Source organism: Muscardinus avellanarius (assembly GCF_963383645.1).
Source record: "Muscardinus avellanarius genome assembly, chromosome: X".
NCBI classification, from domain to species: Eukaryota; Metazoa; Chordata; class Mammalia; order Rodentia; family Gliridae; genus Muscardinus; species Muscardinus avellanarius.
In genome coordinates, this window is record NC_137792.1 from 102,077,119 (window position 1) to 102,093,425 (window position 16,307).

The window sequence follows — 16,307 nt, forward strand, 5'->3', positions numbered from 1 at the left end:
CCACCTTACTAGGACGCTCTCTCAAGCCCAGAGAGCCCTGCCTCCTCACTACAACTGAGTTCACCTACCCGCAGTGACCATAGCCCAGAACTAAAAAATAGCTTCCTACTACAACAAACACCAGAAGCTGAGCCTCCGTCTTTGGAAGCTGGATCCTAGATCCAGAGCCGTCTCACATGAAGCCCAAGCAACGGACACCACCTCTCAGGGATGCAGTTTGTCCTCCAGCCCTTCCCATCCTTGGCTAGGCCAGATGAGCCAAACATCACAATACCTCCGTTATGCACAAAACATTGTGGAAGGCTCTTCTTTGAGTGATCTAAACACACTTTCAGGAAGAGAGCACTGGATTAGGCCTCAGCACAGTGTTCAAGTCCTGACATGGTCACATAGTAGCTCTGAGACTTTGAGAAAGTCACTCCTTTTTTATTAATTTTTTTATTGGTGCTTTGTAGTCATACATCATAATGTGGTAAAAAAAAAATCTTGTGTGTACATACATGCACACATCTCCCAGTTAGCCCCTACCCGATTCCCACCCCGTTCCCTCCCCGTCCCTCCTTCCCATGCTTGGCTTAATGGTTGACTTCGATATGTTTAATTACATCGTGTGCTTTAGAGAGTTTCCTTCTTCCCCCCTCCCATCCCCTCCTTTAGGTCGTCTTATTTGTTCATCTATAGGATTTCCTTTTTCATCTAGAGTTCCTGCTATGGCCCATTTCTCCTTAGCTTTCACCTATTAGGGAAAGCATCTGATTTCTTATTTTTTGTGACCGACTAATCTCACTTAGCATAATGTCCTTCTATTTTTTTTTTTTTTTTTTGCACTAGGGATTGAACCAAGAAGCATTCTACCCCCGAGCTACACCCTTGGCCATTTTTACTCTGAAACAGGAGTTTCATTAAGTTGCCGCATGTTTGCCTAAATTGCTGAAGCTGGTTTCAAACCTAAGATCCTCCTGTGTCACCCTCCCAAGTACTAGGATTACAGGCATGTGCCACTGCACCAGGTTCAAGTCACTCCTTTTTAAGTTTCAGTTTTCTTATATGTAAAATGGAATGAACAGTCCTTACCCCCATCTCAATGGGAACTGTAGAGGTAAAATGATCTAATCTATAAGAAAACCCTTTTCAAGGGTGTTGGCTTATGGCTATTTTTGTTTTCCTTAGTTTGCACATTGGTACCCAGAGACCTATCCTCTCTCATCCTCCTCTTAAATGGGAAGACAATCAACGGTACATGGGGGTGTGTGTGATAAATGCAGAATACAACTGACCTCAAAATTCTTTTTCTCCACTGTTAAGGGTGGCCCTGGCAAAGGAGGATGTCAAATCTGGGACCAAGGCATCCCAGCCCATGTCCCCCTCTGATTTCCTGGACAAGCTTATGGGGCGAACATCTGGATACGATGCCAGGATTCGGCCCAATTTTAAAGGTAAGAAACATACATTCCACAAAAGCTCTTCCCTCCTCACCACTTTTGGTGGCACGCTACCCAGCCAGCCCCTGTGGCCTGCCACAGGGAAGGAGGCTGGAGGTCCAGTACTAGTCTTTACAGCTCAGAAAGAGCCTCCTCTGCCGGGCGCAGTACCACAGGCCTGTAATCCCAGTACTTTGGAGGCTGACAGGAGAATCATTTCATTTGGGGTCAGCCTCGGCAGCTTAGCAGGGCCATGTTGCAAAATAAAAAGGATAGGGGGTGTAGCTTGGAAGTAGAATGGCCCTTGTATTAGGGTTTGATCCCTAATTCAAGAAAAGAAAAAAAAGGAAAAGCTTCCCATCCCTGTGGCTCATGGGCATGTGTAGCCGGCGCTGTCTTCTCCCAGCAGTGCCCTGGCCTGAAGCTCAGGCCGGGAGGCCTGGAACCAGCTCTCAACTTCCTGGAATGTCCTGCCAATGGGCTGTGCTTTGCTACCCTTAGGCCCACCCGTGAACGTGACCTGCAACATCTTCATCAACAGTTTTGGCTCTGTCACCGAGACCACCATGGTAAGGGGTCTTCCTGTTCCCCACTTCCACTCCTGTGTGAACGGGGAAGCCCACCAGACAAGCATTTCCTACCTCTGCTCTCCTCTTCCTATTTTATGATCATGGTTAAAGCCGTGATGTCTGAAGTTGGTCACTGAGAGGACGTTTTCCCCTAGCCTGGCTTTCTGTGGCTAAACCAGCTAAGCAGCAGATGCTCAAACATGTGAAGTAGCTCTGTGCAGAACACAGGCTTTGGAATCAGACAAACCCGGGTTCAGATATTCATTCTGCCACCAAATAGTGGTGTTAGGCAAATCTACTTAAAATCTCTCTTGGTCTCAGCTGCTCATAGGTAAAATGGAGAACGTGGTAGCACCCTCCTCACAATTAGATGATGCACATAAATGGATCTCTTAGCAGAGAGCCTGGCACATAGTAGATACTTAACTAAATGTCGTTCCCTTCCCATCTTGCCATATCAGCCCAAGGCAGGCTCCTTCTCCAGTGGAAAATGACTACTATCTCCCCCAAGATGTGCCCCCAGTGCTTTCTGCTCATGGCCGTCCTTCCTATATAGGCTTGTGGGCCCCTGGGAAATGTACTGCCTCTGATGGAGCGATCTCCTCACCCTCCCAGGACTACCGGGTCAATGTCTTCTTGCGGCAGCAGTGGAATGACCCACGCCTGGCTTACCGGGAATATCCCGATGACTCTCTCGACCTCGACCCCTCCATGTTGGACTCTATCTGGAAGCCAGATCTATTCTTCGCCAATGAGAAAGGGGCCAACTTCCATGAGGTGACCACAGACAACAAGCTACTGCGCATCTTCAAGAATGGAAATGTGCTCTATAGCATCAGGTATGGAAGGCCAGGAGAGTTTGTGGCAGGAGAAAGAAGCTAGATGGAGCTGAGGGGTGAGAGGAGGGGCCTCTGGGTGGTGCTACACCCCAGTGGCTGATATCACCTCTTTCTTACCATCCCCACCAGATTGACCCTCATTTTGTCCTGCCCAATGGACCTCAAGAACTTCCCCATGGACATCCAGACCTGCACGATGCAGCTGGAAAGCTGTAAGTGTCTCTAGAGTCACCTCATGGTATTCCAGACGGGAATGGGGAGGGACTTACCTAGGCACACAGTCAGGGCTCCCAGACACCCGGCCCAGTGTGTTTTCCCATAACCACACTATCTTCCTTACTATTATTATTACTTTTTTTTTTTGGCGGTGTTGGGGATGGATCCAGGGGCATTCTACCTCCGAGCTACACTCCCGGCTCTATTTGTTTTATTCTTTTATTTTTGAAACAGGGTCTCACTGAGTTGCAAAGAGCCTCACTAAGTAGTAGCTGAGGCTGTCCATGAACCATGATCCTCCTGTCTCCGCCTCCCAAATGCCAGGATTACAAGTGTGCACCAGCACGCCCGGCTAAACCGAACTATTTTCTAATCTGCCTTTTCTACAGGGCTGGGGTGTGGGAAGGCACCAGTAATATATACTAATATCTCTGTTAGGGCATTCTGCCTATAAGATACACCCCCAAACCATTTAAAATGTTTTTTTTTTCTGCAGTGCAGGGGATTGAACCCATGAGCATTCTACCTCCAAGCTGCACCCCAGCCCTATTTTTTTTATTTTATTTTGAAACAGGTTCTCACTAAGTTGTGGAGGGCCTCACTAAGTAGCCGAGGCTGGCTGCAAATCTGCGATCCTTCTGTCTCAGCTTCCCAAATACTGGGCTTACAAGCATGCGCCACTACACCTGACTAAAATATTTTTTTATTTGAAACAGGGTCTCACTAAGTTGCTGAGGCTGGCCTTGAACCTAAAGTCTTCCTTTCTCAGCCTCCCAAGCACTAGGATTACAAGTGTGTGCCCCACACTCTGCTTTCTCTGGAGTTCTTAAAACCACATTCACATCCATATGTTACAATCGCTTCACAGCAACTTTGAAAACTCTGTAGAGCACCTGCTGTGGCGATCATTTTACAGAAGGGAAGTGACTTGCTTAAGGCCCCCCCACACACACACACACACTTACTCCGGGTCAAGGCCCTACACAGGATGCTGTGCGCCTTGGTATTGCTGTTTCCGTCTCTCCTGAAAATGTGAGGATATGGTCCTGGATGTGACACGAGCCTTCGTTCACTGCTAGCTTTCTGCAAGAGACTTGGCAGGTTCAGATGCTAACTCGCAATTCGTCCCAATTCAAGGCCCTGGCGAGGGAGTCAGTGGTACGCACATTGTCCCATGCATGACTGGCAGGATATAAATAGCTCTCTCCTCCCTGAGGTGAAGTGGCAGGAGCCCTGGTTCTGAGGCTGGCTCAGCTTGAGACATGTGGTCGGTACACAGGCTTACTCCTCTGGGCCTGAGATATGGCAGGAGGTTCCCAGCTGGGGCCCTTGACATCTTTCCAACCCTCTCGGCCTTCGTTCTAGGCCTGCCAGAATAATTTCTCTCAAGCTTGCTAACTAGGTAAGAATCTTCCAGACTTATCCACTTAGGGTGGACCAGGAGACTATTGGACAAATATCCTCTCCAGAAAAATCTCCATTTCCAACATGAGTACACAGTTCCTAACCCCTGGGCCCTGCTCCTCTATTCTCTCCTGCCAGTTCTGACCCATTCCCTACCCCCACCTAACACTCACACTCCATGGCTCTTGGTCATCTCCGTCAATTGCAGTTGGCTATACCATGAATGACCTCATGTTTGAATGGCTGGAAGATGCTCCTGCTGTCCAAGTGGCTGAGGGGCTAACTCTGCCTCAGTTTATCCTGCGGGATGAGAAGGACCTGGGCTACTGTACCAAGCACTACAACACAGGTAAGACCTGGGCTTTCTACTGGCTGGGGAGCACAGGAGGGTGTACAGAAGGGAGGCAAGAGGACAAGGCAGCCGGCCGCTACCAATCTAGGTGAGATATGATGCTATATACACAACATGGCGCTATATACCAATCTAGGTGAGATATGGTGTTATATACACAACATGGCACTATATACCAATCTAGGTGAGATATGATGCTATATACACAACATGGCGCTATATACCAATCTAGGTGAGATATGGTGTTATATACACAACATGGCGCTATATACCAATCTAGGTGAGATATGGTGTTATATACACAACATGGCGCTATATACCAATCTAGGTGAGATATGATGCTATATACACAACATGGCGCTATATACCAATCTAGGTGAGATATGATGCTATATACACAACATGGCGCTATATACCAATCTAGGTGAGATATGATGCTATATACACAACATGGCGCTATATACCAATCTAGGTGAGATATGATGCTATATACACAACATGGCACTATATACCAATCTAGGTGAGATATGATGCTATATACACAACATGGCGCTATATACCAATCTAGGTGAGATATGATGCTATATACACAACATGGCGCTATATACCAATCTAAGTGAGATATGATGCTATATACACAACATGGCACTATATACCAATCTAGGTGAGATATGGTGTTATATACACAACATGGCGCTATATACCAATCTAGGTGAGATATGATGCTATATACACAACATGGCGCTATATACCAATCTAGGTGAGATATGGTGCTAGATACACACATTCTGTCATGGTGGTAGTGATTATCAATTTTTTTTTAGAGAGAGAACAGTGAAGTTCTAAGAGGTTAAGTCATTTGTCCAAGTCACATAGCTACTGAATTGCAGATTTAGAATTCAAACTCCAAGGCCCACATTCTCATCCTTCTCACGTGTGACAGAATGTATGGGCCTGTGACAGTGAGTGGCAGGAATGTCCTACTTTTATTGGGGCCAACTTTGTGTAAGAGTTGAAGGAATCCAGGTTTGGGAGCAGTCAATGGATGCACTGAACTGAGAAGAAACAGGCCCGAGGACAGCAGCCAGCTTATCACTCACGCCTCCCACTGCCAGCTCCTATGCACTGGCTTCTTTCTCAGGTGTGAAGAGGGGCTGCTTTCCTGCCTGAGTATCTGCCCTCTGAAGCTTCGCTTAGAATTGCTGGTTCTTCATTTCCCCTGGCAATTTGGCTATGAGGAGCTTGGACCTTAAGACAGAGGGAGCAAGCCAAAGAGAGAGAGAGGCTAGGTCCTTCTTATGGTGTGAGGATGTACACGTGCTCTCTAACGACATGTGTGTGCAGCTATGTAAGGGTATATAGGGCTGTGGGGAGAGAAACAGTGCACTGAATTTAAAAAATAAAGAAGAGAGCCGGGCGTGGTGGCGCACGCTTGTAATCCCCGCGCTTGGGAGGCTGAGACAGGAGGATCGCGCAGGTTCGAAGCCAGCCTCAGCTACTTAGTGAGGCTTTCAGCAATTTAGTGAGACCCTATTTCCAAATAAAATATATAAAAGGTCTGGGAGTATAGCCCGGAGGTAGAAAGCCTCTGAGTTCCATCTCCAGTACCACCAAAAAAATAAATAAATAAAAAAATTAAAAATAAAGAAGAAATTTGTATAAACTTTTAGGGTGAGAAAATTGGCTATTTGTATGTAGGTCAGTGGTTTTCAAATTTTAGTACACAATATATTCCCCTGGAGAGTCTGTTAAGACGTTGACTCCTAGGCTCTCTCAGAGATCGTGATTCCACGTGCCAGGGGTGATGGCCAGAAATTTGCTCATTAACAAGCATCCTGAGGATTCTGAGCAGGTGGTACAGGAACCATGGTACTCTGAGAAACTTCAGTCTAGAAACCAAACATTTTTTTCTTCCTTGTTTATAGAGGAATTTCACTCCTAGAACTGTATTACAAGAAAATACTGTAAAATATCACATTGACTTTAGACTTAAAGAGGGCTCCAGGTCGCTGTTTATACTGGCAAAAACTTGGAATTATTTTAAATAGCCACCAATAGGACAGAGGTTAAGTAAATTACATAGTGTACCTGCTTGGTCCAATAGTAGTCAGACTTTTTGTGAGGTGCTTATATCCACATGAGAAAGTACGAATAAAAAAAGGTAACATTCAGTTATATACACAGAATGATTATATTGTAATAAAAGGAACAAACTAAAATATGCATTTTCAAATCTTGGAAGGAGCCAGGCATAGTGGTGCAGGCCTATAATTCTAGTACTTGGGAGGCTGAGGCAGAAGGATCATAGGTATGAGGCCGGCCTCAGCAATTTAGCAACATCTTGTTTCCAAATAAAACAATATCCAGGTGTGGTGGTGCTTACCTGTAATCCCAGTACTTGCGAGACTGCGACAGGAGGATCACAGGTTTGAGACCAAGCTCAGCAACTTAGCGAGACTCTCATCGACCTACCGAGACCCTGTTTTGAAAATTAAAATAAAATAGGGATGAGGGTGCAGCTCAGAGTTAGAATGCCTCTGGGTTCAATACCCAGTACCACAAAAACGATAAAATAAAATAATAAAAAAAAGACTGGGGATGTAGCTGAGAAGGAGAATGCCCCTGGGTTTTGCCCCCAGTACCACATACACAAAAAAGGCCGATGAATGGAAGGAAGGAAAGGAGGGAGGGAAGCAGGGAGGGAGGGACGAAGGATGGAGGGAGGGAGGCGAGAGAAAGAAAATAAATATTCAAGATGAAAAATGTATCTATGCTAAGTATGTACTGGCTTATTTATTTATTTATTTATTTATTTATTTATTTTGGTGGTACTGGGGTTCCTGGAAGCCCTTCTACCTCCGGGCTCCACTCCCAGACGTATTTTCTTATAGTTTTGAAACAGGGTCTCTTACACCAGCGCGGCTGGCTTCGAACCTGCGCGATCCTCCTGTCTCCGCCTCCCAAGCGCGGGGATCACAAGCGTGCGCCACCGCGCCCAGCTCGCTCGTACTGGCTTATTTTCTTTGTCATTATTCCCTAAACAATACAGTAGATAAACTACATAGCGTTTACATTGTGCTGCTATTATAAGTACCGGAGATTATTTAAGAGACACAGGAGGAAGTTACATAGGTTATAGGCAAATACTATGACATTCTACATAAGGGACCTGAACGTCCACAGATTTTTGGTCTCTGCAGAGGGGTCCTTGAACCAATCCTCCAGGGCTACCCAGGGATGAGTGTACACATCTTCTCCCCGTTTTTTTTTTTTTTTCTTTTCTTTGTGGTACTGGGGATGAAACCCGGGGGCATTCTGCCCCCAAGATACACCCCGGCCCTAGTTTTTATTCTTTATTTTGAAACAGGGGCTCACTAAGTTGCGGAGGGCCTCAGTAAGTAGCTGAGGCTGTCTGTGAACCCGGATCCTCCTGTCTCAGCCTCCTGAATGCTGGGATGACAAGCGTGCGCCACCACGCCCGGCTTCTCCTTTTTGTTTGAGATGTCCTTAGCCTCTGCCTCTGAGAGAAGCTATAAGCTACTGTTTCTTAGCCTCAGAGCCAAGGGAAGAGGGGTAAAATCCAGATGGCTGGCAGGCAAGGCTGAGCACAGGTGCAGGTGCCTGGGGCCAGCGCACAGTGTGTTAGTGGAATAAAGTGCTTCTGCCGGCGGCTTTGTGGGAAGCTGCTGCCCACCGTCCAGAGCCGGTCTTTGCTGGCCACTGCTGCCAAATGTTCACTATGTGGCTCTTCTCACTTGCTTAAAACATAGTGTTTATGCCAGCACTGTGACTACAGGGCTTCTGGGTACCTGCAGGTGCAAGCAAGACTGCTGAGATCTAAGTGGAATCTAAACTAATTGCTTTCTTAATAAGGATATAACAATAATAACATCTACCTATGAATTCAGCACCTCAAATACATTATCTTGATTACTTTTTCTAATAGCCCAGGATTGGGATTGAGATTGTAATTACACTGAGTTTTATTTTTTGTTGTTTTTGTTGGGTGTTTTGTATTTGTTTGTTTTTTGGGTTTTTTTTTTTTTTTTTTTTGGTGTTGGGGATCAAACCCAGGGTCATTGTACCTCTGAGATTATATCCCAATCCTGATGTTTTCTTTTTGAAATGAGGTCTCACTAAATTGCTGAGGGCCTTGCTCAGTTGCTGTGGCTGGCCCCAAACCAGCAATCCTCCTCTCAGCCTCCCGAGTACTGGAATTACAGGCCCATGCTACCATGCCCGGCTGTAATTATTCTGTTTAGCAGGTAAGAAAACTGAAGGTTAAAAAAAAAAAAAAAGGAAGCCGGGTATGGTGGCACATGCTTGTAATCCCAGTACTTGGGAGGCTGAGACAGGAGGATCGCACGTTCAAAGCCAGCCTCAGCAAATTAATGAGGCCCTCCGCAACTCAGTGAGATCCTGTTTCAAAATAAAGAATAAAAAATAGGGCTGGGGGTGAAGCTTAGAGGTAGAATGCACCTGAGCTCCATCCTCAGTACTGCAAAAAATAATAAAATCAGGCTGGGGGCATAGCTCCGAATGACCCTAGATTTAATCCCCAGTGCCACAAAAAATTTTTCTTTTTTTTTTTGGTGGTACTGGGGGTGGAACCCAGAGGCTTTCCACTTCCAGGCTACACTCCCAGACCTATTTTATATTTTATTTGGAAACAGGATCTCACTATGTTGCTGAGAGCCTCGCTAATTAGCTGAGGCTGGCTTCGAACCTGTGCGATCCTCCTGTCTCAGCCTCTCAAGAGCGGGGATTACAAGCGTGCGCCACCACGCCCGGCTCAAATCTTTAGCTTTGTTAAAGATTCGTATATTTCTAAAAGTATATTCTTAAAATATACTAAGCCAGGAATGGCGGTGCATACCTGTAATCTCAGTACTTGGGAGGCTGAGACAGTAGGATTGCTGGTTTGGAGCCAGCCACAGCAATTTAGCCAGGCTCTCGGCAACTTAGTGAGAGCCTATTAAAAAAAATAATAATTGCGATGTGAGACTACAAGACTATAATGCATCAATAAAAGTATTATAAAGCGGGGCATTGTGGCTTGCAATCTCTGTACTTGGGAGGCTGAGATAGGAGGATTGCAGGTTTGTGGCCAGCCTCAGCTACTTAGTGAGGCCCTCTGCAACTTAGTGAGACCTTCTTTCAAAATAAAGAATAAAAATAGGGCTGAGGGTGTAGCTCAGAGGTAGAATGGGTTCCATCCCCATTACCACACACACATACACACACATACCTCTTAAGGTGTGTGTGTTATTATTAAACTAATAATTGTAAAGTTCAAGATGCAAACCCAGCTAGTCCGACTCCAGAGGCTTCTTACTCTTAATCGTCTTTGCTGTGTTACACAAAAGACCCTCTAATGGAAGCTAAAAGGCTGAGAGCACCAGGCACGGTAGCGCCTGCCTGTCATCCCAGTACTTGGGAGGCTGAGACAGGAGGATCGCAGGTTTGAGGCCAGCCTTAGCAACTTAGCAAGACCCTCAGCCATTTAACAAGGCCCTCTTTCAAAATAAAAGAAATTAAAAAAAGGGCTGAGGGTGTAGCTTGGAGGTTCAATACCTAGTAGCACAGAGATAAAGTGCTGGCAGCAAGAGTGAAAGTCCTTCATGGCCATCATGAGAACTTTCTTAGTACACGCATCTGGCACTACCTGTAGCCATTGCGACAGGCTCATTTATTGGCCCAGCCGAAGTGTCCAGAGGCTGGCCATCAGATATAGGGCCACCCTAGTCCTGACCCCTAAAGATCAGCTGAAGGTTGGGAGCCTGATACTTCACCTCTCTCTCTGCAGGGAAATTCACCTGCATCGAGGTAAAGTTTCACCTGGAGCGGCAGATGGGCTACTATCTGATTCAGATGTATATCCCCAGCTTACTCATTGTCATCCTGTCCTGGGTCTCCTTCTGGATCAACATGGACGCTGCTCCTGCCCGTGTAGGCCTCGGTATCACCACGGTGCTCACCATGACAACCCAAAGCTCTGGTTCCCGGGCCTCTTTGCCTAAGGTGAATGTTTGCCATTCAAGATTCCCCTTTCCCATTTTTTTGAAGGGGAGTAAAAGGTTTATTGGAAGCAGCAGGGAATAAGGAAGATGGCTGAACACCCCAAAGGGCCTGTCGGGTCTCTGATGTCCAGCCGCTGCCTTCAGAACATTACTTGGGAGTAGCCCAAGCCTAATGCCTTCAATTACAGGCGGCTTTCTTCCAGAGTCCACGCCATCTGCCAGAAAGGGATGGGGAAAGTGGCAGAACACCACTTGGGCTGTCAGGTCTCTGATGTCCAGTAGCTGCCTTTAGCTCACTACCCAAGTGTGGCCCGAGCCAAGTGCCGTCAGTTGCAAACTACTTTCTCCCAGAGTCCACGCGACCTGCCAGAAAAGAGGTGCAGGTCACCCCTAGGGGCCCTGGTCAGCCTTGATGTCCAGCAGAGGCCTTCAGGTCACTACCTGAGAGCATCCCGGGCCACGTGCCCTCAGTTGCACTCTGCCTTCTCTCAGGGCTAACACGACCTGTGAGAGAGAGAACAGCTCCCAAAAAGGGGAGGGGGGTCCCAAGAGGGAAACACCCCCCTTTCCCATTTCATCCCATGCTCCCACTACCTCCTCCTCACTATTGACCTTGGATCTAAGGGTGAAATCCCAGTAAGCCTCTAATCCCAGTACCTGGGAGGCTGAGATATGATCAGCGCAGGTTCAAGGTCAGTTTCAGCAACCTACTGAGAGCCTCAGCAACTTATCGAGAATCTGTTTCAAAAAGAGAAGGTTGGGGTGCCCTGGGTTCAATCCCCAGTGTCATGAAAAAAAAAAGAATAGACATTCAACATTCCCTCTACTCCCACTACATTCTGCTAATGCCATTACTAGCAATGCCAGGGATGCTGCCTAGCTAGGGAATGAGGAGTGACAGTATCTTACTTACCTGGACTTTCTTCAGGAAATACTAGCATGCCAAAAGACCCTTAGTAAATAAAAAGTCCCACTCTCTCATGGTGCAAATGAGAATACAGCCCAGAGAGGTAAAATGACCTTCTCAGGGTCATATTCTGCCAGACACAACCAAAGAAGTATCAGGATTTGGAGCCAACTTCTATCCTATAACTATGTCAGTACTAAGATACTATTACAAAGGCTCCAGATATGGTGTCTATTCTTTGGGGATGAGAAAATTTTGAGGTAGCAAATAGCAATTAAAGGCAGCAGACTCTGGTCATCTGGGGCCTAGTGATGTTTTGATTACGCAGAAAGATTTGTGCTGATGGGACTGGGAACTGTTCTCCCTGCCTGGGAATTTCGAGGTCACCTCAAAGTCCTTACAGTCAGCAAGGCTCTGAGTAAAACCAGGAACGAGGCCATTCGTGTAGTCAATAAATATTTATTGAACATGTACAGTGTGCGAGGCACTGGACTTAGTCATGGAGAAATCATGAGAATCAAAAGCAACACAGGCCCTCGTGGATCTTGCAGTAAACATATTCGCTCTCGTTTTCATTTGGTGGGGACCAGGCGCTGTGATCTCTCATCTCTCAGTACGTGTTCCTAATAAGGCTCTTTTTTAAACTAGGGACTTAAGCAGGGGGAAGTCTGGAACATCCATAGTAAATTTATGAATTTGCTATATGGGAGAAGTAGTGGTTACATGTAGGGAATAAAAGTCAACCAAATTTGGGGTTAAATCCTAGCCTCATCATTTACCAATAGTGTAACCAGCCAGGCACGGTGGTGCACAACTGTAATCCCAGTGCTTGGGAGACTGAGATAGGAGGATCACAGGTTCGGAGCCAGCCTTGGGAATTTGGTGAGAACCTATTTCAAAATAAAAAGGGCTTGGAGATGTAGCTTGGAGGTAGAATACCCCTGGGTTTATTCTCCAGTACCAAAAACTGTGACCTTAGATAAATTCCTTAAGTTCTCAAGTGTCTTATTTGCTAGATAGGAATAAGAATGTTACCTCTTTGGTGCTTAGTGGCACATTCTTATAATTCCGGTACTTGGGAGGCTGAGACAGGAGGATGGAAGGTTCAAGACCAGCCTCAGCAATTTAATGAGATTATCAGCAACCTAGAAAGACCCCTATTTCAAAACAAACAAAAAAAATTTAAAGGCTGGAGATGTAGCTCAGAAGAAGAAAAAAAGGACTGTTATCTTTTTGTAGGGTTATTACAAAAAAATAAACATGCAGGACAGTGTTTGGTATATAACAAGTACTCAATACAACAATGTCAGCTATTATTATAGTTTTCAGTATCAGAGTTGAAAGTATTTAGTGATGGTTCTGGGACTGAACCAGCTAGTACTACCTCTGATTATTTTTTATTTGCTGGGCAAACTTTGAGGTTTTCCCAGCTCTATAGGGATAAACTGTGACAAGGCTTCGATGAGTATCAAATGTCCAAGTAGAAATTGGGGTCACTTTCTGCAAATATGTTTCCTAGATGGACAGGGTTACCGATGAGGCCCTTAAAACTAGGCCGGCCTTTAGGCAAGGGCCACAGATCCCAGGCTGGGCTATGGTGGCCATGTTATGGAGACAAGAGGCGGAAAGTAGTTCAGCCCAAAGAACCCTGCCCTAGTTTATTGCTTCTGCCGTGCGAAGAGATTCATCCCTAAGTCAGGGAGCTACTGCAATTTATGCCTTCTTCTTGCCAAAAGAACTTTCTTTTCTGGTCCCCTCCTGTGAGTGAGCACAATCCATCTGCTCCCAGGAACCACTTAGTTTCCTCATTTGGAAAATGGAGACTTTGTTGGAAGATTGTTTGCTTGCAACATTTGGTGCCTTCTTGTCAGATTTCAATGACGTTTTTTATGGCCTCATTGGCCAGTAAGTGAAACACCCAGGCATGTACCTCAAACCAAAGAGTCCCGTTAGCCAGCCCCACAGATCAAGGGGCTCAGTGAGGAAAAGAAAGAGCTTCTGCTCACTCTGGTTTGTTTGTTTGTTTGTTTTTGGTTGGTTGGTTGGTTGGTTTAGTTTGTTTTTATACTGCTTTACCTCTGAGCTACACCCCCAGCCCTATCTTTTTAAAAATTTATTATAATGTCTGGGCGTGGATGCATGCTTGTAATCTCAGCTCTTGGGAGGCTGAGACAGGAGGATTGCACAGGTTCAAAGCCAGCCTCAGCTACTTAGTGAGGCTCTCAGCAACCTAGTGAGACCCTGTTTCCAAATAAAATATAAAATAGGGCTGGGAGTATAGCCCAGAGATAGAAAAGCCCCTGGGTTCTACCCCTAGTACCACAAAAAAAATTTATTTATTATTATTGCTTTTTATATTATTGGTGGTACTAGAGATCAAACCCAGGAGGATTCTATCTCTGAGCTACAAGCTCAGTTCTTTTTTATTTTTTATATTTTTGAAACAGGCTCTCACAAAGATGCTGACACAGCACTCAAACCTGAAATCTGTCTCAGCGTCCAAAGTACTGAGATCACAGGCACATGCAACCCTGCCAACCTCCGGCTCCAGCTCTCTGTGGTTGTTGGTTTGGTTTTGGTTTTTGTTTGGGTACTGGGGATTGCACCCGGGGCATTCTACCATCCTGATATACCCTCTGCCCTTTTTATTTTGAAACAGGGTCTCACTAAGCTGCTGTGGCTGCCCTCGAACTTGTGATCCTCCTGTCTCAGCCTCCCAAGTACCAGGATTACAGGCATGCACCACCACACCCAGCTTTCTGCTTACTTTTAAGTTTATGTAACCTTAGGTTTGGTTGGAGACCCAAGGAAAGAGATGAGGCAAGCCAGGGATTTCTGAAAACCACACCAGTCCACTCCGGATGGAATAATGGTGTGTCCAGGATGAAAGTGGCAGAGGTTTGTTTTGTAGAGAAACTCAGCTAGGATGTCCATTCCTCATGCTCTTAGAAGACTATTCCTTTGCCCTTATGGGAGAAAAATACTGATAACTATCTCTTTGTCAGGCCCTTGGTATCCTATTGCAGGTGACTCAGAGCAAACAAGAAGGGAGAAATGGAAGTTCTGTCGGAGGCTGGCAGAGTAGCCCTAAATTTGCAGCCAGGAGGAAGGACTCAATTTTCTCTAAATCTGGAAATCTCCATGCCCATCAGCTCCAGGTAGTAGCAAGGAGGGCAGAGAGAGAGAAAATAGAAGCCAGCAGAGAAAAGAACGTTGCTAAACCATCCACTCATTCATTTATTAAAAAAAAAAATGTTTAAAAGCTGGGCATAACGGCATATGCTTGTAATCCCAGTACCTGTAAGGCTGAAACAGGAGGATCACAGGTTCACGGCCAACCTCAGTAACTTAGTGAAGCTCTCCACCACTTAAGGAGACCCTGCTTTAAAATAAAAAATATAAGCTGGGTGTGGTGGCGCACGCTTGTAATCCCCGCACTCGGGAGGCGGAGACGGGAGGATCGCTCAGGTTCGAAGGCAGCCTCACTGGCTTAAGAGACCCTGTTTCCAAATAAAAAATATAAAATAGGTCTGGGAGTGTAGCCCAGAGGTAGAAGGGTTTCCAGGAACCCCAGTACCACCAAATAAAATAAAATAAAATAAAATAAAATAAAATAAAATAAATATAATAGGGCTGGGGGTATAGCCCAGAGGTAGAATGCCCGTGGGTTCCATCCCCAGTAGAGCATGTACAAAAAAGTTTACTGTGTGTCAAGACTCAGCTGAACATTGAATAGAACGATGAACAATACAGACACAGTCGCTGCCATGGAAGGGCTCACAGTCTAGTGGAGGAAAATGGCCAGGTATGCGATGGACGCTAAGAAGGAAGAGGTAACCTAGGCACATCCAGCAGGATAACCAACACAGTCTGCGATGGTCAGGGAAGGCTTTCCAAAAGACGCAGTATCCTAAGCTGGGTGGCATGCCCACAAGCCCAGTACTTGGGAGGCTCACATAGGCGGAGTGCGGGTTTGAGGCCAGCCTTAGCAATTTAGTGAGACTCTGTTTCCAAATAAAAAATCAAAAGGGCTGGGGGGCGTAGCTTGGAGATAGAATGCCCCTGGGTTCAAATACATAAGTAGAAGCGGAAAGATAAGTAAACTTTATCCAGGCGAAGAAGAGATTAGGGAAGAGAAGATTGCCTTTCTGGAAAACTACTGAAATAGTTCACCGTGACAGTTCCTACATTCCAAGGGGCGCGATGAGGCTGCCGAGGCTAGGTATTATGGTAAGTGGAACACGGACCGTAGCACAGGGTAACGGAGAACCACCAAAGGGTTGTAAGCTGGGGAGTGAGATGCGCACATTCACATTTTGTAAACAAAACTCTGGCTGCTCTTTGGAGAACAGATTGGAAGCTGAGAGACCATTTAGGAAGCTGTTAGAATCCCTCAGAAGAGCAAGGATAGTAAATGGATGGATTCCTGATTTTTTTCTTTTTTGGTACTGGGGATTGAACCCAGAGGCATTCTACCTCCCAGATGTACCCTCCCAACCAGATTTTGTTTCTTCTTTGGAAACAGGGTCTCACTAAGTTTTGGGGGGGGGCCTCGCTAAGTTGCCAAGGCTGTCCTCAA

General features: G+C 45.9%; 1 protein-coding gene across 3 annotated transcripts in view; it reads left to right on the forward strand.

The window, feature by feature from the left end:
• The window catches only part of LOC308278682 (glycine receptor subunit alpha-4), a gene marked incomplete at both ends in the record, with an annotated part of 31,844 nt that overhangs the window by 4,113 nt on the left and 11,424 nt on the right, over positions 1-16,307 (forward strand). For 2 of the 3 annotated variants that reach the window (XM_080718609.1, XM_080718608.1), the window contains 6 exons: positions 1,306-1,436; positions 1,923-1,990; positions 2,606-2,829; positions 2,959-3,041; positions 4,658-4,798; positions 10,608-10,822. In XM_080718609.1, the coding sequence (XP_080574735.1) occupies positions 1,306-1,436; positions 1,923-1,990; positions 2,606-2,829; positions 2,959-3,041; positions 4,658-4,798; positions 10,608-10,822 (862 nt within the window). Of the gene's footprint in view, positions 1-1,305; positions 1,437-1,922; positions 1,991-2,605; positions 2,830-2,958; positions 3,042-4,657; positions 4,799-10,607; positions 10,823-16,307 lie in introns of those variants that run through there. The other variant, XM_080718607.1, reaches the window with a different exon arrangement.